The following is a 26,499-nucleotide window of genomic DNA, read 5'->3' as shown; positions in this document are numbered from 1 at the left end:
ATCGGTTCAAAATATCAGTTATCGGTCTCCTTGATTACTAATAATCGGGATCAGTCTTAAAACAAACATATCGGTCGATCCCTAATATGTATATATATATATATATATATATATATATATACAGTATATATATGCAACATATATTTATTATTTTTAACCCCATAATTTCTTATATCTTCAACTGTGTAATACTGATTTAACAGTACAATAATTTAGTGCAATGATTCAGTAATCTGGTTTACTCTGGTATTAACACTGCATTTATTTATACATACATTTAAACTAACATTCATATTTATTTATACTATTCTTGCATTGTTACACACCTAATGATAGACCCTATTTTTCATCATTATTTGTACTCTTGTTATACTATATACTGTATGTATCTAGAATGGGATTAAAACATATCTCAATCTCGCCCCGGGGATCAATAAAGTATTTCTGATTCTGATATATATTTTTTTATTTCCTTGCTTTAGAGAGGGAAGTTAGTCCCAAAGCTTGCCACTGCATTTATATCCTCCACCTTAAAGAAGGTGCTTCATTTAGCTGTGAGTGTGACTACAAACGGAGATCCGGAGGGTGTAGGGTCCAGATTGGAACTGGGCCTTTGGTTTGGGAGCAGGGCCACGCCTCAACCACCCACCTACCTGGTCATCCCATCCTGTCCTCTTTGTGTCTCACTGCGTTAAGAGTTCTCATTGAGAACGAATCGTGTTAAAGTGAACTAGAAATGAGTATATCAACAGTAAAAACATGTCTAAAAATATCTCTTCTAAATAAAATTCATCAAGAAAAGTCTATATGTGGTTTTGTCCATGCGGGCTGCTGCTCCTCCGGCTTTCTTATGTTTGGAAAATGTCACCTGAACTGATTGTTGCATCAAATAGAGAATTGTACATATATTTTTGGATGATTACATATATTGTATAAATTGTTAACATTTCATGTAATTAAACATTGATTTTAATGTTTTGAAAAAATCTGGAATAATCTGGACTACAATTTAAAATAAAGTTTGTTGGTGAACAATGATTGGCTGCTCAAACATGCAGTTATTGATAAACTGATTCTTTTTTCTTTATTTGGATCTCATCAACTTCTACAAAGTCTTTGCTGGTCTTCATGGCTCCACACACACAAGTCAAAATAATCAAAATGAACAACAATTTACAGTAAAATGACACAGTATCGATAAAAAAAGAAAAGTGTAAACGAACCAAACAGAAAGATCAGAGATACTGAGTGGAATTATTTTACAAAAACAGAACCCTCTTTCTTTATCTCTTATTGTTTCTAAATGTAGCACTTGAAGCAGTTTAGCATATTTAATTAAGATTATGTACTTGTATAATTATTGCAATTTTTGGGTTGTATCCATATGGTTGAATGCACTTATTGTAAGTCACTTTGGATAAAAGTGTCAGCTAAATGAATGTAATGTAATTTAATAAAGGTCGACAACAGAAACAAAAAGCAGATTGTTAAACTAAATAATAAAAAGAAAAGAAAAACATAATAAAACAATACCTGAAACAAAAATAAACATATCTTTGGAATAATGAGTCAGCAGGAGGACAGGTGCAGCTTAAATTCAGAGAGTTTTCCCCTTAAGAAATAAACATCATTAATATAACTATGATCATGCTCTTTATCTTTAACTGCTCTGTTCCACTGTCACACAGACCTTCAGTGGTAATATATTCAGTTTATCCATAGTGCCAATGAATGGAAACAGCTTCTCAGTGAAAGTGTGTGTGAAGGTGTGTATGTGTGTGTTAGTATCAGGATCAGAGAACGACAGCTTTCCTCTGTTCCAGTCCAGATTCACTCTGATCCTCTGGAGCTTCTTCTGGACTCTGAGATAAGTGGATGGAGCTGATGGTGAATGTGCTGAGTATTCACCTCCACAGAAAAATATTCTCCATAATCCAGACTGCATGAGTCCCTTCCTCTGGTCAGACTCTGGTAACACACCCAGTAACCAGAATGTACTGTCTCCAACCTCGACATCCCAGCTGTGAGTCCCAGAGTTAAAGCCCTCAGAGCCCAGGACAGAGATGTATTCATCAAACCTCTCTGGATTATCAGGAAGCTGCTGTTCCTCTCCTTCTCTCACACTGGTCAGATCTTCAGACAGGATGAGTACTGGATGAGCAGTGTTTGGATCCAGAATCAGAGGAGTGTAGGAGACCATCTCCTTCATCTTGTTCCAGATGTTGAAGGTCAGGTTGCCCAGGTGTTTGGCCTCGTCTATCAGAGCTCCTGAGAGCAGCTGTGGATCCTCCAGCAGGGGGCGCTGCTGGACTCTTTCCACTGCAGCCTTGTAGTTGTGCAGGAATGAGACGTCTTCAGCTCTCAGCTCCTCATCTGTGGCTCTGACGGTGTCTGAAAGAGCTGCTATCTCTCTGCTCAGAGCCTCCATCTTCTCCTTCATCATCTGGCTCTTCTGCTCCTCTTCCTCCCTCAGAGCAGAGATCCTGGCCTCCTCTTCCTCTTCTAGAAACTGGTGAAGCTTCTTAAACTGCTTCTTAATCTTCCTCTCTGTGCTTCGGGCCTGGACCTTCATGTGTTCTGCTGTTTGATCAGACTTCACTTTAACTTGTTCAAAAACCTTTAACTTCTCCTTTAAGGGCTCCAGAGTTTCCTGAAGTTCCTTCTTGTGTTGTCGTGCAGCTTCATCGATGGGTCTGAATCTGTGGTTGGTGTGTTTTTCTGAATCTCTGCAGACGAGACACACTGGCTGCTGATGGTCCAGACAGAAGAGTTTGAGTTTCTCAGAGTGCAGACTGCAGAGAGCCTCTGAAGCTCTCTGATCTCTCTCCAGTAAGAAGGCCTCACACAGGTTCTTTAAGGCCAGGTTACAAGGTGGTTCAACCCTTGAAGATCTTCTCTTACAAATTGGACATTCGCGTGTTACTTTCTCTCTCCACCAGTTCTTCAGACAGTCTTTACAGAAGCTGTGGCTACATGACAGGACAACAGGATCTCTAAAGACGTCATGACAGACCGGACAGCAGAGATCCTCCTCTGATCTGGAAGCCATTTAGTCTCTGTGTGAAGCTGAAAACACAGCAGACAGAAAGTTCAGTCAGTCATGGCTCCCCTCCCTCCTCTACTAGCTTCACTGACATTTACTTTCACTTTGAGTTGTGTTTTTAGTCAAACTCACCTTCAGTGTGTGGAGCGTCAGCAGGTTGAAGCAGCAGTGTTGTAGTTTTCCACTTTTCTCTCCTGTAGATGAACTCACTCAGATGAAGTTGTTAGTTTGTTCTGAAGGTGAATCTGATCGTCTGGTTTTCAGTCTGTGTGACTCTCTTTAGTGAGGAAGAATAACAAACTGTTTCCGGGTTTGTATGAGGTGAGTCTGGTGAGGGTGGAGCTTTAGTCACACTTCCTCTGCTGAATGTTGCTGCACACAGAGGTGTGTCTCATCTAAAGTCCTGATTCATTGCAGGACATGTAGACTGATAGTGTGCAGCAGGCTGTTGCAACATTTATGTTTATGAGAAGAATCGCTTCCAAACAGGTCATCTCCTGAATCAGAAGGATGGATCTACAGTTCTGGATCCATGGTGAGTTGATTATTCGGTTTAATCGAAGGTAGAGAAAAAAATATTCCTAAAATGTTCCATAGTCCCCCTTTCTTATATTCATGGCACCCCTTAATGAAGTTAACAAGTTAACTTAGGCCCAATTCCAAACCCCTATACCCTCTCCTTAATCACTTCCACTTCGTTCAGGTGGAGGGTCCGCCATATTAAATGCCACCCCAAACCAATTAGCAGGGAGTGGAAGTGGGTTATAAAACCCTCCAATAGCAAGTCTACATGGATGACGACTTAACCAGCTGCTCTTACTGACTTAGTGCAACGCTGTTTTTTGTCCGTCATGGAACATGCTCCAATGTAAGTTCCATGTGACTACCGTTACAAACATTTACTCTGAAACTGCTCCAACTAAGAGAGACATTTAAGTCATTCTACTTTATTGTCATACAGACGTTATCAACTTAAAGTAAATATTGTATATTGTATTTAGGATCATATATACCCTTGTCTAGTCTAGAAAATGGTAGACATGTTCATTTGATTATAAAGTGTTGTATATTTATACCTGTGTATATACTGTATATATATATATATATATGTATTAGGGATCGACCGATTATTGTCCTGGCCGATATTCAATATTTTGCCGATATTATTGCCGATAATATTGTGCTCTCCACTGTGCAGTCTGGCTCAATGTCCCCCCCACAGCACTATCTGATTGGTTACACGCCATGAGCACTAGCCAATCAACACTGAGGGTTACCGTGCCTCAGACGTGTGGACCAAAACAGACAGACAGACGGAGCCGCTCCGGTGAGCGGAACCGTGACCTTTCGGTAACACGGAAGATATTGTTGTGTAAGTTCCAATAAACATCCCAATCCTTTATGCTGAAGTTGCAGAAACACCACGATCTTATGATCTATTTATATGCTAACAAGCATGTCTAGTTTACCAGTTACACAGTGGAACTGAAACTTGCTTTAGCTGCTGATTTGCGAACGTAACATTCCTCGCCCGTATGAGTTTGTGTTTTTACATGAACGTTTACATGAACAACGTGAACTGATGTGGAGCGTCGTAGAGCTTGAATGCGATAGCGAACGTCAATACGTTCATTCGTTGATCCATAATTTAGCCAGCTGACTAGCGAAACATCTGATCAGCTGGTCCTCTCAGTCTCAACCAGGACTAACGTTACTAACTAAGATAAGATAAGATATTCCTTTATTAGTCCCACAGTGGGGAAATGTGCAGTGCACAGCAGCAAAGGGGATAGTGCAAAAAACAAGAAGCATCAGCTAACACAGTAAAGAAAGAGCTAAACAAAGTGTCACAAAATATGAACCATTTAAATAGAAGGAAGTATAAAAATAGGAGCAGTATATACAGTATTGACAATAAACAGACTATTAACAAAATTGCAAAAGTGGAAAATGATATTGCACAATATACCTTACTGTACTGTATGAGAATCAAAATTTTAAAAATATAAAAAAGTATTGGCTTCAATGGTAAAAACTTGCATGAATGAAGTTATATAGTGTTAAAGGGACTGTTTGTAACTTTTTACACGTATAAATCTACCGGGTCGGTTTCCCATGCGCGCTCGCGTGAGGCTACGCTGTTCAGACTCCCTGTGGACACGTACCATCAGACTCCAACACAAACTACACAGAAGCACCAAAACCTCAAAGTTCTATCTAGAGAAGTACGTCTTGCAATACAGTGTTGGCGGCGGTCGTAGTACGCGGGGGAGACCGTAGCTTTGGTCTCCGAGGCTGGAGTCTCTGCTCCTCTGCCTGCTTGCCTTCACTCACACAGCGCGCTCGTTCTCGCTCCACCTCACGTTTATGCGCGCACACTACACACTGCAGAAGAGTTAGTAGCTCTGAAAATATCTAGTGAATGTGCAGAAATAACTGCAGACACAATAAATGCTGCAGCTCCTCCAGACCAACAGAGGTTTTCCGTGTCTTGTGAAGTGATGGGGCTCCACAGCGAGAAACGTTATAATCTCTGACCGGGTGCCGGTGTCCCCCTCCGGCTGCGGTCGGAAAATCCAACACTATGATCAGCAGCGATTCATGGAGAGACCTTCGTCTGGTCAGCTAACATTACTGCCAAGCAGGTGAAATATAGAGTGATATTGTGGTTTTAGCTGACGTGCGTCGCCTCACTGTTTTGAGCGATGCTCGTTCATGTCTATGTAGAGCGAGCACAAGCGCGAGCCTGCCGCTGACTTTCGTTGACTTAACGGCCACAGGTGTCGCTGTTAACAAGCAGTTCTGATTCTTACAAACAGTCCCTTTAATAAAATTGCACAAGTGGAAAATGATATTGCACAATATATCTTACTGTACTGTATGAGAATTAAAATATAAAAAATATAAAAAAGTATTTGCTTCAATGGTAAAAGCTTGCATGAATGGAGCCCCGCTGCTTCAGAGCCCTGGCACCGACGCTGAAGCAGGAAAAGCCAACACTAGGATCAGCATTGATTCATGGAGAGACCTTCATCTGGTCAGCTAACATTACTGCCAAGCAGGTGAAATATAGTGATATTGTGGTTTAAACTGGCATACTCTCTCTAGCACTCATCATCACCCATCCTATGTGTCTGTACAAATATGTCTCCGTCATGTCCTGTTGTTTTTATATTGTTTTATCTGTCTATGTTTTAATTAATTCTTGTAAGGTGTCCTTGGGTGTCCAGAAAGGCGCCACCAAATAAAATGTATTATTATTATTATTATTAGCTGACGTGTGTCGCCTCACTGTAGAGCGAGCACAAGCGCGAGCCCCACGCTGACTTTCGTTGACTTAACGGCCACAGGTGTCGCTGTTAACAAGCATTTCTAATTCTTACAAACAGTCCCTTTAAATACCTTACTGTACTGTATGAGAATTAAAATATTTTAAATATTTTAAAAAAAAGTATTGGCTTCAATGGTAAAAAAAAAAAAAAAAAACTTGTATAAATGTAGTTATATAGTGTTAATAAATAAAAGTGTAATACAGAGGAATCTCTGGATTTAATTGGTGCACGTCCCCTTTAAATGCAGCGGATGACGTCAGTGCCTTGGTTTGCTTGCTTTGTTTGTCCGGACGGAGCTGTTTTCAGACTGAGACCGGAGAGACGACCGGAGACACTCAACCGGGATCCTCCCAGCTTCGTTTAGTGACCGAGCAGTTGTATCGCACATTCATTTAGGTTATAACGGTGTAATAACTCTGACAGAGATGCCGTCCGACAGACCCTTCAAACAAAGGAGGACATTTGGTAAGAAACCCACCAAGGCGCTGTTGTTGTCTAGCAACAGCAGCAGTTAGTTAGCCGGCCTGCTAGCCTCCTAGCTATCTGTTGACAAGTGTTAGTCAGCTACATGGTGTTTACTTGTATGTTGTGTTAGTCTAGTGTTTCACAGCTGTTTAAAACTCATCCTTTATCTCTCAGATTGTTAACAACACAGACACAGAAGCTCATGGTAGTCAAGTTTAGAGAATATTGCTAATCAGAGAGTTAAAAAATAACAAATCTAACTAAAATGCCAGTATTGTTTGTTCCTGTTGGTGATCTCTTCTGCTAATGTTAAAAAAAAAAAAGCCATCTGGGTCACTGTCATATTAGCTTGCCAAGCCTTGAAGCTACTAAGGCCTGCCATTAACCAGCTTTGTCGTCACACACAACTATATAAGCTACTAGCTGGGCTATACCAGCAGTAAACATGTAAGTGTTTGCTCAAAGGGAAAACAACTTGTGCTGACACATTATCCCAGTACACGTGTTCAGTGATTTATGTTGTAATTTGATGCCAAAACGACAGCCCCCTATGCTGGTGAAGGGAGGAGCCCAGACTCTGGCCATTGCATAATCTTGTTATACTGTACAGAGAAATGTGGGATAAGCAACTGTGTCACAGTGGAGACATAAACATACCACTAGACTTTGTTTATAACCTCCTTATGAAGTTGTCACCGTAAAGAAACCAGAGATAATGTTTCATAATAGTGACTAGCTGGTCTTGTACTGGATCTGTTAACCTGTTGTTATGATGTTTGTTCACTGCTGTTTGTCTTCTGGTACTGTCTGTGTCACACTGACACCCATTACTATGGTATTGCATAACAATAAAAACACCTTGACCAGATGTCAAGTTAACTAGTTGGAGTATTTAGTTTGATTAGTAGTTAGGTACATAGAAGTATTTTCCTGCTTATAGTGATACCACACCAACAAAGTGTAATATACTGTGTGTTACAAACTATAGGACACAGTAAAGGATGATGCAATTTCCTGTCTAGGTATTGGCTCAATTTATATTATTCCCTCTGTGATAGCAGGAATAATGAGGGGTTGGTGGAAAAAATTGATTCATCTATCGATTTTTTACAATTTTGAAATATATTTTTTAATACCAGAATCGGTATATTTGCTTAATTTGAGTCTATGCGGAGGTAGAAGGAAGTTACCGCTTCTATTGTTGTAGTCTGAGTAACGTGACGTCATATCCGTTTCGTATCCTTCAAAACAAACCGCGATGAGCTGAAACGAGAAAGTAGAAAACGGCGGAGGGTCCGCAGGGATGCGACCTGCATCCTCACATTTTAAATCCAAAGAGGTAAACACTACACATACAGTAAAGTATGGAAACACTTTGGGTTTCACACATTGCCAGGAAAAGCAGCGCTAGACATCATGGCTAAAGCTGCATGCTAACTCTGTCATGGACAGGAAACGTTATCGTATTGCGTAACGTGCGGTCAAGCCAGCCGTCACTCTCATCTCTGTGGTTAAATGGGCCGACGCTACAACTGTAGAGCACCCATATACTGACATTGATGTTAAATGCATTCAAACGGCCCAGATGGAGCTGACCACGGATGTATAAAGACAACGGAGCTGACGGGAGAGCTAGTGATGGACTTGGCGACGTTAGCGAAAGTACTCTTATTTGCTTCCGTTCTCTCCTGTTGATGGATGGAATGAAATATCTGATAGCTCATCACTGCCTCACAGGAAGTGATGCATTCTTTGGTTTGAGCCTCTTTTTTATGTGCCGTCTCCCATTTGTGCAGACGGACTTGGTGAAGTTAGCGGAAGTAGACACATGTGACTACATCCGGTTTTCAAAATAAGGTGTTAACAAAGGGAACTGTATATACAAAATACATATATGGAAATAAGACTGATTGTATTATATTCACCAGAAGTATAAGACATTATAAATTAAAATGAAAATACCATTAATTTGTGAGGGATTTTTGTGTTGCTGGAAAAAATTTAGTAAATAATTCCTAACAATGACTGATATATTTGACTTTAGGAAATCTCTGACTACATACATGCTGAAAATCAAACAATTTTACCATATCAATTTAGACATTTTCCAAAGTAAAAGTCCCTAGAAGTGTATGATTCAACTTTTTCCCATGGTCTAGTGTTTAAAAAGTTAACAAAAATTGCAATCGCAATACTTGTAGAATCGCAATACGTAACGAATTGGCACCCAAGTATCACGATAGTATCGAATTGGGAGATAGGTGTATCGTCCCAACCCTAGGAATAATAAAGCCAGACCTGAAAATATATTTATATATCTATCTTTTATTCAAAGAGGCAGATACTCAAGAAACAGGTTGGACTTCACTATTTTGATGCAAAGCCAGGGAAGGGAATTATATATCTCAAACAAGACAGTAATGTTGGATTATCTCATTTGTGATAACTTTCGAATTTGATCTTGCCCAATCCCACAGTATCTTTTGATAAATACATTTATATTCTAACACTTAGCACCGACCCTTCCCTTAGCTGGGGAAGAAAAACATCCCTAGACCTAAAACAAAGGAACCATTCACACTTTACTGTAGCTCCACAATGCCGTCTGAGCTTTGACCCCTGCCAGTGTTTAAAAAATAGCTGCCGCTTTCCTGAAACAGGGCTATTCTCACAGAGCGCAGTGTGTGTTGTAAAATTAGTGAGGCGGTAAAATCATTGAAAAACGAAAGAGAGAGAAGCTGTTGGAATAAAAGGCAATAATCACACACAAATGATATGCAAAGTGGTGAAATATGTAGATTGAGTCCGCACACAGAAAGAATCAAGACCAATAAATTGTAACAATGTACAAAGCATGTTTTGCATCACTGCAACCAAGAAAGTAAAATAATATGAACAATTTAGTTATAACAAGGGAAAAGACACAAGATGTGGTTATTGTAAAGTGGGAGTTCAAATCTCTGTCAATCTCATGATTTGATTCCGATTCTTGGTGTCTCGATTTGATTCAAAACGATTCTAGATTCAATTAATAGAAAGAGTGGCACTATGGCTACTATGCACTACATACTCAATATGTGTATTATCATTCAACATACTTTGGTTTGTATAAAAAATAGTATGTATCTTTTCGGACGTACTGAGCAGGAAGTTACGTCGTCACTTCCTGCGAGATTCCTTGTAGGTTGGTTAACGTGTAACCATGGTAACCCGTGCCAACCTCATGTGACCAAAACGACGGTTTGTGAGAATCAAATTCTGAATTCATTTGAAATATATATAGTATGCCTAGCAAAGTGAAATCTTATACTAAATTGAAGCGTTATTGATGTTACAGAGCTGTCCGTCAACGTCCGTTTTGAACATTTTCGTCACTACCGCATTGCATTGTGTGATATATATGCCGCCGTAGTGTCCAGCGTTGTATACTGTAATATTTCAACGGAAATAGTATGCAATTTTCTAATACTAGTTTCATACTAAGGTTTCGGACATACTAACATATCTCACATACTGTTTAAGCGTACTAAATAGCATGTTAGTATGGAATTTCGGACACAATCTATATTTCGGCTCTTACTCCAATGCACTGTTTCTCAAACCACTGACTCATGTCCTTTGCCCACTGAGCTGCAAATGAAACATAACCGACAGTTAAGCTAACTGGTCTTGATGAGGGTCATTGCCTGACTAACAGAATAAAAGCAGAGAAAGGTGTATGAGAATTTGCAGTTTGTATGAAGTCATTTATGAAGTTATTCAAGTTAACTTCATTAACTTGGAAGTCCTTTCCTGTATGAAAATAATGTATTAAAGTAATTTAGTGACCAGCATCCCTGGTTAAATGTTTTTTGTAAAAACAGTGAAGGGGGGAAAAGTTTCCAAAGCTAATTGTTAAGTCATTAAATCCTAAATGCACACAAATGCTTGCCTTTTTTGAAGATGAACTGCAAGATAACTCTAGTATGTGCATGCTGGACACTGTCCGGATGCTCCACTGTACCCTCGCATTGCGTTATGCTTTTTATGTTCTGTCTACTTAACGTTATTACTATGGTTGTTTAAAGGCTGCATTACATTTAAGTGATTTGATTTTCTGAAATTACCAGACTGTTCTAGCTGTTCTATCATTTGCCTTTACCCACTTAGTCATTATATCTACTTTACTGATGATTATTTATCATCTCATTGTGTGAATATTTTGTGAAAGCACCAATAGTCAACCCTATAATATCGTCGCAATATTGATATGGAGAAAATGAAATATCACAATATATTTTTACCAAATACCTCAATAACGCCCAGCCCTAGTTTCTGTCATGGACTATTCAGACTACTTAACTTGCTTTCTCTGTTGCTCTACCCATCTGTTACATTTACTGTTGTAAATGTGCTTTGAATAAATTGGAATAAATTTGATTAAAGGACTACAAATAGTGACATGATTTTACAAATTTGTCTTAAACAGAGGTCCTTAATTATGCATCCGTACTTGTTTGTTCTCTCTCCCAAAATAGAGATACAGTTTGCTTTAGTGGAGTGTTTTCTCTGGGTATGAATACATCACAGAGAACCAGACTGTTAGTATTAGCGAGGGAATCACAGCTTTGTATCAGTTGAAAGTCTCTTTTAAAGTAAAGCTTGTTGTTTTATGAATTCTGTCTTTTGTTGCCCACAGCTGACCGGTGCAAAGAGGTCCAGCAGATCCGTGATCAGCACCCCAACAAGATCCCCGTAAGCTGCTGTTCAAATCTGATTTCAACACATCACATATCATTGCGTTCTAATAGTGCAGACACCGGTGATCCATATTAAGGTTTCTGTGTGCACTGGCATGTACAGTACATTTACATATGCTCTTGTCTAGCCTTTTGATTGTGATGTACCTGTGCTTACTGAAGTGCAGGAAACACAAGATAGAGTGTGTGAGTGTGAGGGAGAAGTAGAGAGCTACATAAAAGTTAAGTCAATGAATCGTTTGACAAAACGTTTTAGTCTCCAGTGTGAGCTAGTGCTAGATCAGATTATCAGTTTGATGATACATTAGCCCAATGTTGACCGGCTTGTAATAATAAATAATAAACAAAATATTTTCTCAGCTACTTCTGCCACTTACAGTATATGTGAAGTCATTTAAACAGTTTCACAGATAGCATAACATATTGCCACGCATGTCTCTGTTGCCACGCATGTCTCCGATCACAATCTATAAAACTACTTCAGCAAATACCGCAGCGTGTGGACGACAGCCTGACTTACAGTATGTTGTGTTTTGTGGCCGCTGCAGGTGATCATTGAGAGATATAAGGGAGAGAAGCAGTTGCCCGTTTTGGACAAGACCAAGTTTCTGGTACCTGACCACGTCAACATGAGCGAGCTGGTCAAGATCATCAGGTAAACAAACACACACACACACACACACACACACACACACACACAAGTCTTAGAGCTCATACCTACTGTATGAGGACACTGCACCAGCATTAACACACACACACTCTGCAGGTCATTATAGGTTGCTGAATTGGATACCAGTGTAGGTTAAGTTCATTGACGTGTATGTTTGGTATGTGCGTGTATATTTGGAGCTGGTAGTGTTTTACATACCATCAGAGTAAGGTGAAGTATTTGTGTGTATTTGGCAGCTTGCTGAGGCCGCAGTTGACCGGCTTGTTTACAGTCCTCAACTTGGCTTCAAAACCAAAGGGGTGAAAATCATTTTACATCCAGCCATAGAATAATAGGGCAGTAAATTAAGATTTTACTGTCCTGCAGTATACCATAATATATCTGTGGAGGTTGACGGGATCGTTGATCATTATCTGTCTTAAATGCTGATGAAGCTGAAATATAAAAGGGAGTTATTTTGATGATGTAAATCAGCCATAAAAAAAAGTCAATTTGACATCTAATCGCAATGCGTGCACAAATGGGCGGCATGTTGTGGATCTCTTACTAGAGCTGAGAAAGGTTAGGACCAAAGAGCATTAACCCAAAAATGGTGCATTAGTTTACAGTAATACAGTAGTTTAGTCATTTTTACCAGGGCTGTCAATCGATTAAAATATTAAATTGCGATTAATCGCATGATTTTCCATAGTTAATCTTAGTTAATTAATAAACATTTATTTTCTGTTCAAAATGTACCTTAAAAGGGAGATTTGTCAAGAATATAATACTCTAATCAACAAAGAATATGCTGCTTAATGCAAATGTATGTATATATTTATATTTGGAAATCAATAATAATAACAACAACAGAATACAGTGAGAATATTATCCAGAAACCATCACAGGTACTGCATTTAGCATTAAAATATGCTCAAATCATAACATGGCAAAATGCAGCCCAACAGTCAACAACAGCTGTCAGTGTGTCAGTGTGCTGACTTGACTATGACTTGCCCCCAAACTGCATGTGATTATCATAAAGTGGGCATGTCTGTAAAGGGGAGACTCGTGGGTACCCATAGAACCCATTTTTTTCCCCCCTTTGAAAATGACAAGTTTTTCTTCGCCAAAATGTAGCACAAGTTTGGAGAGTTATTTAGCCTCCTTCCCGACAAGCTAGTATGACATGGTTGATACCAATGGATTCCTTATTTTTGCTCAGTTTTTCTAGTTTCATATGATGCCAGTATCTTCACTCCAGCTTTAAAACCCGCTACAGCCTCCGCGTTAACTTTGACAGCAGTATTACAAATCATGTAACAACTAATATTACAGTAAAGCTCTCCACAGCAGCCCGACCGCTCCTTTTACTGTCCCATCAGATCAGCTTACCAATCAATAAAATGATTCGTGTTTAAAGGGGGGCTGCCGTCTGGGATTCACACATCCTCAATAACGCTGGACCTCCATCGATTTCCAGGACACGGGCCGGAAGAGCGAGGAAGGGAGAAAGCGTAATTAGCAGATTGGAAAGCACCCCCAGACAATCCTTCTGACAAACTCAAACATCTGAAAACTGGACACAAAATGACCACATTCAGTCAGTCTGTGGTTCTTTACACCGAATGATACCACAGAAATAAGAGAGATGAAACATCAACTAGACTGATTTCCACTGATACAACTGGGTTTATGTTGTTTACACAGAAACATTGTCCAGTGCAGATATGAGTGAAGTTGGTAGTTAGGATTGCATCCTCAAAAAAACATGAAACGGTGGAAGAAAAAGCAGAGAAACAGGAAGGCACAATTCAGACCTTAATCCAAAAATACATAGAAAGCATAAAGAGTACAGCTGTATTTCTTTTAGCTGAACAAGTAGATTTGTTTCGATACCGATACCAGTAATGTAAATGCGTCTGATACTGCCCAAAATTTGGGATCGGGTATCGGCGAGTATGCCAGTCTATGCACCAATCGGATACCATCATTTATTAACCCAGAAATCAAATTAACTTGTTTCTTCTTCACTACAGCAAAACACAACTCCTGCCGACCGGCTGTCGGACAGTCGTATGAATTTCTGACCTGTCCGATTATTTTCGTTGACTGTCCACAAACTCACGCACAGTTGAAGCAGAGCCACGAGCCGATTCCCCATCAGTGCCTTTTTTCTCCTCTTTTTACAGTAATCAGAGTGTAGCTATCACGATAACAATGTACAATAGATATAGTAAAACGTAACTACTTTACCTCCAATTCTCTCTGCAAAATGGACAAGCCATACTGTCCACGTCTTTCGAGCCACCTGCGAGTCCATATACGCCGGCGCCTCTTTTTTTTTTTTAGACGTTTCAGCAGACAGGATGGCACACATGATCAAGGCAGCATGTTTCTGCCTTGTTAACATTGTGACCCGTATCCAGACCTCTGCTAGTAAACAAACTTAACCTGCCTCTGAGCTTTCAAACAAATCTTTATTGACAACTGTCAACAGGCACATGGGCCGTGTTTTTTTAATGTATTTTACACGTACAGTGTGAGCACATAAATGGTGAGCTTTGTCTTTACATCGCAAACGATCTACTCGTACAGTAGGAATAGGAATTACACAACAACATTTCTAAAATTGTACAGTGTATGCTCAGCTTTAGAGAAGTGGAAGCACTAACTAGTGATACAAAAAGCATGTGAAGCAATAATACCTCATCAACTAATCTTTTCCTTTTTCTCTTATTACCCCTCACCCCCCCTACCCCCCCCATCCCTCCTTCAGGCGTCGGCTGCAGCTGAACCCCACGCAGGCCTTCTTCCTGCTGGTCAACCAGCACAGCATGGTGTCAGTGTCCACCCCCATCTCTGAGATCTACGAGCAGGAGAGAGACGAGGACGGCTTCCTCTACATGGTCTACGCCTCGCAGGAGACCTTCGGCTGCTAGGGAGGGTGAAGGGGAGGGAGAGGGGAGGGAGAGCGGGGCATCTTCAGGTGCTGGGAGGACGGGGAGAGGGTAGGGGGGGGGGGGGGGTAGAGACGCAAGACGGGGGAAAAAGAGAGGCATATGGTGTCCGACCAGAAACCACCAAACTCCATGATCCTCTCCACTTTGTTGCATCGCAGGCCCACGTAGCAGCACCCCGTCAGCCAGTGTAGGTGTGACAGACACCCCTTGTTCCTCTCTCGCTCTGTCGTAGTCGAGCACCCTCTTCATATCGGTCAGTACAACACTAGCTACAAAAAGCCAGAGGACATCCTGTGTGTCTTCCACGCCCTCACAGTTAGAATCATACCTGTGATAGCTCCGAGTGTTTCTAGTTTGATTTTCTCTCTTGTTCTTTTGGTCCCACACAGACTCTTTATTTTGAAAAAGGTGGGACAAACCAAACAACGACTTTGGAGTTTGAAATCGGCGAGTAAAATAGACTAAAACGGCACACATACTGTGTGTGTATTAGACAAGCTAAACTTGAAACCAGTCAGTCGCTTGCAAGCCAGTCAGAGTTCAGGATGTAATCTGAGGCTCGACAGATGAAGTCACTGATACTGCTTAGAGTTTAAAACTCATACGCAGCACAGTTAGGTTCACAACCAGTGATCTGCTGCTGCGTCGGTCTATATTCTCATCATTGCAACAGAAGTAGTACAAGCTAGAAGATAGATTGGTCGTGATTTTTAACTTTTTTAACTCACATTTAGTTTTTTTTAATTATTGTCTTTTGTTTTTAGATATTAGCTGTAGTTTATGTTTGTGTTACGTAGCTAGTTCGGAGTTTGTTTTAATCATACATTTACCGTCAGCCTGAAGCTCAACTTGCCAACTCGCCACTGGCTACAGAGTAGCTGACAATCAGGCTAAAAAAATGACTGCAATACTCGGAAATTTTACATGTGCAATATTTATCCCCTCGCGCCCTCGTAGGCCCCCGACACTATGAACACAACACTGCTCCACTCCCTCCCTGTATAGCAACAAACCGCTCAGTCACAGAAGGGAAGTTAGCATCACTAACCACACGCTGCTACATCCTGTCAGGCAGGTCAACAGCATGTTAACAGCCGCAATTAACAGACCCCCGTAAGCACAACGCACCTGTAGTATCACTACTCACCTGTCGTCCTGCACAAGGCTCCCCCGACACTTAACCACACATACATTTAACGTCATGAACAACCAGTCGGGTGAAGCCCAATTAAAAAGGCCTATCCAGTAGATTTTAGACCACGGAGACACGAGAGATGCACTCTGTTCCAACAGTCGTAAAGTGAAATGCTTGCTTTTCATGCTTGGTTTCTTAAAGGGCCAAGTGTGTAGGAGTTATTAGCAGAAATGGAAAAAAAAATATTCATAATTATGTTTTGTGTATAATCACCTGAAATTTAGAATCGTGTTTTCGTTAGCTTAGATTGAGCCCTTCATATCTACATAGGGAGCGGGTCCTCTTTACAGAGTCCACCATGTTCCTACGGTAGCCCAGAACGGGCAAACCAAACTCTGACTCTAGAGAGAGCCTTTCACGATTTTTACGTTACCTGAAGCCAGGTTCACGCTACACGACTTACAAAGTGGTCAGATCTCAGTACTGTTCACGCTACACAACTTGCTGTCTTGTAATCGGGACTCTTTGTCTGTCCCCGACAGGTCCACACATTTAGCAGGCTTTTGTCGGGGAGCTCTAAAAAGAGCAGAAAATCCGGGCTGAAGTCGTGTAGTGTGAACTAGGCATAAAGGCCACCGTCATTCTTTGACACACTGGGAAAGGGAGGAGTGAGCGGAGGGGTAGTCATCTCACCGATGGATGCCAGTACACACTGCACCTTTAAGAGTCACATTAAAAAAACAACAACACAAATGTATTACATGAAAGTTATTAGGACACAAACAACTATCTAGCTTGAAACTGACACTGTTGGTTCAGTTTAGCAGCACAGGAGGAGACACTGTCTCCACACAGGCAAACAACGGGTCACAGGCATTTACATGGGGATGATAAGAGGACAGGATGTTTAGGTTTGACACACTGTGATTTTTATTTCCAGCGCAGTTTGTACATTGAGCAGAGCTGACGCAGCCTGTGCTTGGCAGTAGCGGAGGCCAGCAAGTAATTTAATCCCGGTAAAGCTGAGGTGAATCAAGGCCCTGCTCCTGCTTCGCTATCATTTCTCCACCGTGAGGTCGGCGTCTCCTCCTGGCCTCGCGCCACACAGCTTGTTAGAACGCCACGCGTGTCACGGTAGCATAGACTCGAGCATCAGACATAATAAAATGTATTTAATGTCAGAAATGAATGAGCTTCTTTTGCACATAAATTAATACAAATATAAAAAAAGAGTTGGCATAGAATTTTTTTAGGAATTACTGTATCTATATAACAATTATCAGTTCTTTTTTTTGTATCTGCTCCTCTTCTCCAGAGCGCTGCTGCTGCTGCTCTCTATCTGTACGTCCGTCTGTCTGCCTTTGTTTAATAAGACTTTAAAGATAAAAAAGGTTGTGATGCACTACAAACCTTGCATGTTTTTTTTTGTTTTTTTATAAATGTATATTGATTTTACGCAATAGATATAATTGTATTGTTTAATTTAGAAAAAAGTCTTTTTTAGATGTTTCCCAAACCAAAAACTGAAAATAAGTGTGTGTTTGAAAAAAAAAAAGTGTGCGTATAAACGATCATATAATCGAGCTGTATTACAAAGTGTGTTTTTCTTTAGGCTTTCTGACATTGTCACTATTTGGAGGGGTGTATATACTGTAGATGCATTGCTACAACCTTATTCAAAGCATTTGCCAATAAATAAAAAAAAGTTGCCTTTAAAATAGTTTTCTTTGGTCTGTTTTGCGCTGATGATGAGGCAGGTACAGGTAGACTTGTCATGGGATCATTCTGTGTGTATGCATGTTTCCTGCTTTACCAGTAGATGACACTATAAGACCAGCAAACGCTAGTGCAGGAGGTATGATGGGGTGGGGGAAGTATTCAGAGCTCATTACATTAATATAAAAACACTCCAATACAAGTGAAAGTCCTGCAGTCAAAATCCTATTTGAGTAAAAGTACAAAGGTATAAACAATATGTACTTAAAATATCAAAAGTACAAGTACTCACAGAAAGCTGTCTCCTGTGACTGATATATCGTTTTATATGACATTAGTAGTGAAGCATCAATGCTAGAGCAGCATGTTACTGTTGTAGCTGCTCCAGGTAGAGCTAGTTTAACTACTTTATATACAGATCTTTAATCCAATTCGTTTTAATGACACTTATTTCTTTAACGCAACTTGCAAATTTTGTAGCGGGCTCAGTTTTAAAGCTAGAGTGAAGATACTGGCATCACATGAAACTAGAAAAAACCTAAGAAATCTATTGGTACCAACCATGTCCTACTAGCATGTCGCGGAGGAGGCTGTGGGGTGTTAAGCAACGCTCCAAACTTACATACATTTTGGCGAGGAAAAACTGGCATGGCCATTTTCAAAGGGGTCCCTTGACCTCTGACCTCCAGATATGTGAATGAAAATGGGTTCTATGGGTACCCACGAGTCTCCCCTTTACAGACATGCCCACTTTATGATAATCACATGCAGTTTGGGGCAAGTCATAGTGAAGTCAGCACACTGACACACTGACAGCTGTTGTTGCCTGTTGGGTTTGAGTTTGACATGTTATGATTTGAGCATATTTTTTTAACGTCGTTTTACTATTGGCTCACAAGCCTCGTTATAAGTGGGAACTAAACATCACACATCTTCCACAGAGATAAACAAAACGCTCATTTTGGACCCGGCAAAATTTTTTAAATGATTAATTCGCAATCATAATTTTTTTCAGGGAAAGCCAAACCTTTATTCGTCACCTTTCTAAAGGCTGTGTAATGTTTTTTTTTTTTTTAATATTCTTCATAAACATTTGGTCAATATGCCCCTTTAAAAAAAAAAACAACTGCATTTAATTACAGTACTTGCGTAAAAGTACGAGGTACTTGCCAACACTGTCCCCATAACTTATTTTTCAGCCAAGCCTTCTCGTACTTCTTCTCTACGCTGCGGTTCATTCTGATCTTACTGTGACACCTAAATCTCAAAATAACACAAACCGATAAAAAGAGGGTGATTTATTTTATTTTACAAGACAGACGAGACGTACTGTTCGTTAAGAAATATCAACCGTGTTTAGAGTTCCCCCCGGCAGAGAGACTTGAAGTAAAAACTATCCCACGTCTGAATCCGTCTCATTTCATACAGTCTGACGAAAACATCCATCTCTGCTTTAATCTGTTCATTTAATGTAGACATTACATACCAGAGCACTGACACTCCAAACACACACTTCATCATACTGCATGTTGTACATCATCAGTTCGCTGGACAAACACATCATCAAATCAAGTGATTTCAGACCTGGTTCAGACAAAGCATCATTATCCTTCAATAACATCCTTACTTCTAAATTAATGTTGGATTTTGACAAAACGTGAGATATTTTCTTCAGGCATCGGAAACACGGTGATAGAGTTGGCAGTTGTGAGGTGTGTGTGTGTCGATGGGAATCCTTTACATGCTTCCTAGCTGACGTACACTTTTTAATGATGCAGGCACAGAATTTAATTTGATTTTAACACCTTTTAGCACAGCCTCGGCCACTTTTGATCTATCCAAACTGGGAGAAAACGTTAAATGTGTGAATGCAACATTAGAGAAGAGGTGGTGGATGTTTTTCTCTGCCCTGGAAACTGATCATTTCCAGAAAAGTTGATTTAAAAAAATGACCGAGGTAAGCAGAGGGAACGTTTTAGAAAGATGAAACCAAATGCTAAAAAAAAAAAAAAGGTACAAAATGATGGCCGTAATGTGGCTGCAGGTGTGAGCAGTGACTTCTGAGTGAAAGTGAAGTGTACTGTGTGTACGGAGGTGCTTCAAGTTGAGAAATGAGGTCCAACAGCTTGATGGCTTCATGCGAGAGACCATGTGGACCGCAGCAGAGCTCTTCACCGGCAGGAAACTGCAGAGGCAGCTTACGTCATGCTGATGGGAGACAGAGCAGAGGGGAGAAGATGGATTAGATTTAATGGTTTACTGTTTCTACTAGGGCTGTCAGAGTTAACGCAATAATAACACGTTAATGCAAACTCGTTTTAGCGCCACTAATTTCTTTAATGCATTAATGCAATAGATCTTCCAGAGGTAGCGGGCTCAGTTTTAAAGCTAGAGTGAAGATACTGGCATCATGTGAAACTAAAAAACCTAAGTAATCCATTGGTACCAACCATGTCATAGCTTGTTGCAAAGGAGGTTAAATAAAGCTCCATACTTTCGCTAAATTTTGGCGAGGAAAAACTGTCATGGCCATTTTCAATTTTGTGATTATCATAAAGTGGGCATGTCTGTAAAGGGGAGACTCGTGGGTACCCATAGAACCAATTTTCATTCACATATCTTGAGGTCAGAGGTCAAGGGACCCCTTTGAACATCGCCATGCCAGTTTTTCCACGCCGAAATGTAGCCTAACTTCGTAGCGTTATTTAGCTCCTTCCCGACGAGCTAGCAAGACGTGGTTGGTTCCATTGGATTCCTTAAGGTTTCCTAGTTCCATACGCTACCTTAGTCAAGATCAAGTGAACAAAGTGTGACGTAACACTAGTCAAAAAAATAAGTTAAACTAGGCCGCAAGCAGTGAGCAGTTATAAAATGAACAGATGGTAGCCCGTGTGAGTGTGCATCCATCACAACTGCAGAAACACCTTTTTCAGTCTGTGAGAAAGAAGAAAGGCATCACACATGGTTGTTTTGTACAGTGTTTGAGTGTTTGTGTGAGTGTTTGAGTGTTTGTGTGAGTGTTTGTGTGTTTGTGTGTGTGTGTGTGTGTGTGTGTGTGTGTGTGTTAGTCACCTGTCGATCAGCGAGTCCCTCATGCTGGTGGCGATGGCGGAGGGCTGCGCTGAGTCGCTCAGCCTGAAGACGCTCTCGATGACCGACAGCTCGGTGCTGGTGGTGTCCAGACCACAGAACGCGCACCAGTCGTTGACCACCATCCCCGCCGCGATCACCTCGCTGCCCCTGTTCACTGTGCCGGCCTGAACAAGAAGTCAGCTTTACTATTACGTGCAAAATGTAATGCACTCTTATTTGCTTCCGTTCTCTCCTGTTGATGGAGGGAATGAAGTATCTGATAGCTCATCACTGCCTCACAGGAAGTGATGCATTCTTTGGTTTGAGCCTCTTTTTTTATGTGCCGTCTCCCATTTGTGCAGACGGACTTGGTGAAGTTAGCGGAAGTATACACATGTGACTATGTCCGGTTTTCAAAATAAGGTGTTAAAGGAAACTGTATATACAAAATACATATATGGAAATAAGATATGAGAGAAGAATTTGTGAGGGAAATGTCTATTCTTTGATTTTTGGGTTGCTGGAAAAAAATAATAATAATGCCTGACAATGGACTAGATATTTTTCAAATTAAAAGTCCCTAGAAGTCTACGATCAACTTTTTCCCATGCTTTTGTGTTAAAAAAGTTAATAAAAATCGCAACACATATCGAATCGGCACCCAAGTATCGTGATAGTATCGAATCAGGAGATTAGTGTATCGTCCCAGCCCTGGTACTAGAGTCGAGCCCTGGGATCATAAAGCAGTCAAACTGGACCCAGTTAACCTCCTCTACCCGTCACTCACCACGAGGGGAACTTGCAGCAGAGACGACAGCTCGTCCTGGTCTTCTATGGACGTCTTTGGGTGGACGAGGCCTCCCTGGTTGCTGAAGGCGCAGTAGGAGCCGACCAGGACCTGCTCTGCTACCGTCTGACGGAAAACCTCCACCTTCAGAGTGTCTGCAAGGATCTCCTCTGTCTCCTGAACGGACGGGATGGAAAGGATGAATTAAATGATGCAAGACTTCAAATGATCAGAGATATCTGCAACTTTACTGCATATTTCTTTCTATTACAATTGCATGTGAACTCCGGCTTAAATCCATCAATCTCTTGGTTATTTATCTGACTAGCCATGAATCATTTGGTTAAACAAGCGTTTGTTACGTTTTGAATTAACTGATTATTTCAGCAAATTTAAAACATTTTTTTTATTAAAATGCCTATGAGTGACTGTTATAGGCGCTCTTCTCTGTAGGTACAACTGTCAATGTGTGTTTGTCCGTCTCACCCTGTCGAGGTCGGGGTGGACCAGCGCTACGTAGTCGTTGCAGGCGATGACGTTGCCCAGAGCGGACAGCCTCTCCTCGACTCTCTGGATCCTCACTTCGTCTGGCAGGCAGTTTCTGATGTGCTGCAGCTCCTGGTCTGTCGTGTTGTTGGGCACTATAAGACCATGACGGTTACCTGGTAACGGCACAAATAGAGAAGTCATCAGGAAAATGAAAATTTGTTTTAACGCCTCTAATTTCTTTAACGCATTAACATAACTTGTGATTTTCAGGTTGTAGCGAACTCAGTTCTAAAGCTAAAGTGAAGAAAATGGCATCGTATGAGCTAAAAAATCCTAAGGAATCCATTGGTACCAACCATGTCAAACTAGCTTGTTGTGAAGGAGGCTAAATAACGCTCCAATTTTTGGTGAAGAAAAACTGGCATGACTATTTTCAAAGGGGATCCCTTAACCTCTGACCTCGAGATATGTGAATGAAAATGGGTTCTATGGGTACCCACGAGTCTCCCCTTTACAGACATGCCCACTTTATGATAATCACATGCAGTTTGGGGCAAGTTATAGTCATAGTCAGCACACTGACATACTGACAGCTGTTGTTGCCTGTTGGGCTGCAGTTTGCCATGTTATGGTTTGAGTATATTTTTTATGCTAAATGCAGTACCTGTGAGGGTTTCTGGACAATATTTGTCATTGTTTTGTATTGTTAATTGATTTCCAATAATAAATATATACATACATTTGCATAAAGGAAGCATATTCACCCACTCCCATGTCGATAAGAGTATTAAATACATGACAAATCTCCCTTTACGGTACATTTTGAACAGATAAAAAATTTACGATTAATTTGTGATTAATCATGATTAAATATTTTATCGATTGACTGATCAGAATAAATAAACTACCTATCACAATAACTGAGCAAACATTTTCCAAAGATTTGGCTTTTGTTTCCGTTTGGCTCGTTGTGATGATGGGAAGAGAAGAAAAGGAGAGAGTGATAACACATTTTAGGAGTTGGAAAAATTGAGCAAAAACAAAGAAAGAGTTCAAAATCAAAGGATGAAAGAAGGGTGTTGTAAAGGATTAATGTTTGGAGTTTGAGTGAGTGTTTGAGTGTGTGTGTGTGTGTGTGTGTGTGTGCATGTGTGTGTGGTCCACATCATTACTCACCCACACACATCCTCCCTATGATGCGACAGCCTGCGATGGAAGCGTGAGCCACTGGGATGGTTTCTGACAATTCCCCCTCGAATACACTGCAGTCACACAAACAACAGCCTGTCAGTTCTTTCAGCTCTGCGTGGAAAACCAACCAGTGATGAACCGGACTGGCTGTTCTTTCCTGAGCCAGTTGTCAACACACCACTCATCCAAAACACAAAGGACTCCTTTACACGAGTCTTTTTACAATTAGTTTGACTTTTCTTCCAACCACATTAAACTGTTAACGGTGGTTTAGAGTAATTTCAAAATGTTGAGATCACACTTAAAATCGAGGGCTGCATGCTGGATCAAAAATATAACATGCTTAATCTTCCCCATGATTATTTGAAAGTATAAAATTTTGCTCTACCTGGTATGTATGGTCACCTATGTGGAAGGGAACTTTAATTGCCATTTTTTTTTTTTTTAAATGGGGTTTGGTATGGCGGTGCCTCCATTCAGCAGAATATGACACATTTCTGCTATAATTCTTACTGAGATATTAATGTGGCTTAGAGGGCCAATCAGTAACTTAGTGATCATATCAATTACAGATATACACCGATCAGCCATAACATTAGGACAGCATGGGCACCCTGACCGGTCTGCAGCTACGCAGCCCCATACGCAACATACTGTGATGCTCTGTGTGTTCTGACACCTTTCTATCGGTACCAGCAATAACGTTTTCAGCAATTTGAGCTACGGTAGCTCTTCTATTGGATCGGACAACAAGGGCCAGCCTTCGCTCCCCACGTGCATCAATGAGCCTTGGGTCTGACCCTGTCGCCGGTTAACCTGTTTTCCTTCCTTGGACCACTTTTGGTAGGTCCTGACCACTGCAGACCGGGAACCTCCCACAAGAGCTGCAGTTCTGGAGATGCTCTGACCCAGTCGTCTAGCCATCACAATTTGGCCCTTGTCAAAGTCGCTCACATCCTTACGCTTGCCCATTTTTTTTGCATTAAGCAAATATCGGCCGCTATATCCCTGGCAGACTTATCGGTCTAGCCCTAAATATTAAATATTGTCTGGTGTTAGTCTGTAATAAAAGACCTGTCAATCAACTTGAGTTTCCCCCCTGTGTTTTGTTTATATTTTGCTTCACAGACTGCACCTTTGCATATCTTAATATGAATGAGGGAGGTCTGACATGATATATATGTATGTCTTGGGAATAGACATTTACATTCACTATTTACAATCATTGTAATAATGGGAATTTGTTACACTATTGTTAATCAAAATAAACACTACAGAGTTTGTAGTATGAGGATAGCAGCTGTAAATGAAGCTGAAACTGACTAGCTAATACATTACCCTGCAGTCTATGTAATTGCCCAAACCTGTATGTTAACATCAGAGATACAATACCCTTCAAAAGCTTCAGCTGTTATATTGATTTCTTCAATAATAACTCTTTTAACAGAGATAAAAAACAGTATAATTCAGGCATCAAATATATTATTTAAAGGCGTCAGTGACCCTCGATCATTATTGAACCATGAAGGTGCAACTTGGCTTTAAATATTGAGTTAGATCATTATTCTTTGGGTCCTCTGCAGTCTACTTAGTGGTTAGATTGAAGAGGTTTAAACTCAGATTTGTCAGTCCATAGTATGTTCAGCTGGTATCCCAATAGTGCCAAACTATAAAACATCTCAGACATGTGACTGGACACAACCAAGCGTTGTGACAGGAGATTACCAACTTGTGAACGGTGGTGTATGCGTTTGAGTACTTTGACACACCTCATCTTCCATAGAGACAATAGCAGAGATTGATCTCTGATGACATCATGGAGGAACTCAGGCTAGTAAACTATTTTTCTTTTTTTAAATCATGCCTCAAAACCTACCTTTACAGGAAGCCCTTTTTGTATCGCAATCCCTTGTTTTAAATTTCATTACTGATGACTTTTTGTACTAAAGTCTTTATGTTCAACATTTTATTTGGGCCTATGTTTTTTTATTCTTGATCTTGATGTTTGCACTATTTTAACTTATGTAAAGCACTTTGTTTGGAAAGGTGCTATACAAATAAAGTGTATTATTATCATCATCATCAGCCAGCAGTGGAAGCTAGTTTAGCCTCCAAAGCTACACAGACACGACTAAAATCAAGTGTACACAGCTCCACTGGACTGACTCAAACTCAGGTGTTTGGTGTATTATTAAAAGGTGAATGTTTCACCTGTAGAAGTTCTCCGAGCCGCCGACAGCCACCAGACAGTACGTGTTGGTGAGCTTAGCGAAGCAGCCGATCTCGTTGTTCTTCTCAAACGATGCTCTGACTGCCATGCTGACTGAAAGAGGATGTCTTCACTTCTGATCCTGAAAACAAGCAACACACTGAGCTTTGTTCACGGTGATAATCACAACATATAGTGAGTTTGTTAATGGAGTAATGTGAGAGTTGAGCAGATGTGGCAGTAGAGCCGGACTACCTAAGCTAGCTGGCTATAACGCTATTTTACAGAAGTTTACCAGAGATTAGTCAGATTAGCAGACGTTTTAATCAACACACAGCTTCTACTTCACACACAATGATGTTTGGTTTTTAAATAACTACTGATATTTAGTGATAAATGTACCTGAATACGGTCCGTGGCCTCTTTCAACGAGCGTGGTGATTCCCTTCAACCACACGTGTTCACTTCCGCTTCGGTCCGGTCAACGTGATGACGTAGGACGTACCATACGTTATAAAAAACAATCTGGCCACCGTGAGGAGTTCAGAGTGAACTTTTATTATTATCTACTTATTTATTCATTTTTATTGTGTGTGTTTTTTATTTTATGTTTGTTTTGTTTCATTTCTGTTGTCCTTTTATGTTTGACACAGCTCTTTGTTTGTTTTCGCTATGCTTCTTTTGTATGTAAATGTCTTTAATGTTTTCT

The 26,499-nt window shown here is 40.5% G+C and overlaps 4 protein-coding genes across 6 annotated transcripts in view; 2 read left to right on the top strand and 2 right to left on the bottom strand.

Annotated features, from left to right (window-relative positions):
- Positions 1-26,499, top strand: part of LOC141768833 (zinc-binding protein A33-like) — a 275,021-nt gene that overhangs the window by 109,567 nt on the left and 138,955 nt on the right. The window lies entirely within an intron of this gene.
- LOC141768814 (nuclear factor 7, brain-like) lies at positions 1,059-3,336 on the bottom strand. Its single transcript, XM_074637209.1, has 2 exons — positions 3,176-3,336; positions 1,059-3,066 (listed from the first exon to the last, which is right to left on the bottom strand). Exon 2 carries the CDS (start codon positions 3,047-3,049, stop codon positions 1,661-1,663), a length of 1,389 nt encoding a protein of 462 aa, XP_074493310.1. The 5' UTR covers positions 3,050-3,066; positions 3,176-3,336; the 3' UTR covers positions 1,059-1,660.
- On the top strand, positions 3,468-18,046 carry map1lc3a (microtubule-associated protein 1 light chain 3 alpha). 2 transcript variants are annotated; one of them, XM_074637338.1, is made up of 4 exons: positions 3,468-3,578; positions 11,519-11,574; positions 12,128-12,234; positions 15,008-18,046. In XM_074637338.1, exons 1-4 carry the CDS (start codon positions 3,554-3,556, stop codon positions 15,168-15,170), a joined length of 351 nt encoding a protein of 116 aa, XP_074493439.1. In that variant the 5' UTR covers positions 3,468-3,553; the 3' UTR covers positions 15,171-18,046. The 2 variants fall into 2 exon arrangements, with proteins under 2 accessions (XP_074493439.1, XP_074493432.1); XM_074637331.1 differs by lacking the exon at positions 3,468-3,578 and adding an exon at positions 6,648-6,840.
- On the bottom strand, positions 19,326-26,351 carry eif6 (eukaryotic translation initiation factor 6). The gene is made up of 7 exons (XM_074637294.1): positions 26,193-26,351; positions 25,793-25,932; positions 23,567-23,652; positions 22,388-22,563; positions 21,902-22,078; positions 21,115-21,299; positions 19,326-20,250 (listed from the first exon to the last, which is right to left on the bottom strand). The coding sequence occupies exons 2-7, from the start codon at positions 25,897-25,899 to the stop codon at positions 20,241-20,243; spliced, it is 741 nt and encodes a 246-aa protein (XP_074493395.1). The 5' UTR covers positions 25,900-25,932; positions 26,193-26,351; the 3' UTR covers positions 19,326-20,240.

The sequence above is a fragment of the Sebastes fasciatus genome, chromosome 1 (genome assembly GCF_043250625.1).
Source record: "Sebastes fasciatus isolate fSebFas1 chromosome 1, fSebFas1.pri, whole genome shotgun sequence".
NCBI lineage: Eukaryota > Metazoa > Chordata > Actinopteri > Perciformes > Sebastidae > Sebastes > Sebastes fasciatus.
Note: the sequence above shows the minus strand (reverse complement) of the source record. Positions and strands in the feature narration are given on the sequence as shown.

Coding starts and splice junctions, on each gene's coding strand:
- LOC141768814 (XM_074637209.1), bottom strand. CDS start 3,049: ATGGCTTCCAGATCAGAGGAGGATCTCTGCTGTCCGGTCTGTCATGAC.
- map1lc3a (XM_074637331.1), top strand. CDS start 6,801: ATGCCGTCCGACAGACCCTTCAAACAAAGGAGGACATTTG. Junction 6,841..11,518: donor CAAACAAAGGAGGACATTTG/GTAAGAAACCCA, acceptor TGTTGCCCACAG/CTGACCGGTGCAAAGAGGTC. Junction 12,235..15,007: donor GAGCTGGTCAAGATCATCAG/GTAAACAAACAC, acceptor TCCCTCCTTCAG/GCGTCGGCTGCAGCTGAACC.
- eif6 (XM_074637294.1), bottom strand. CDS start 25,899: ATGGCAGTCAGAGCATCGTTTGAGAAGAACAACGAGATCGGCTGCTTC. Junction 23,653..25,792: donor GGCTCGGAGAACTTCTACAG/GTGAAACATTCA, acceptor GTGTGACTGCAG/TGTATTCGAGGGGGAATTGT. Junction 22,564..23,566: donor CATAGGGAGGATGTGTGTGG/GTGAGTAATGAT, acceptor TGCCGTTACCAG/GTAACCGTCATGGTCTTATA.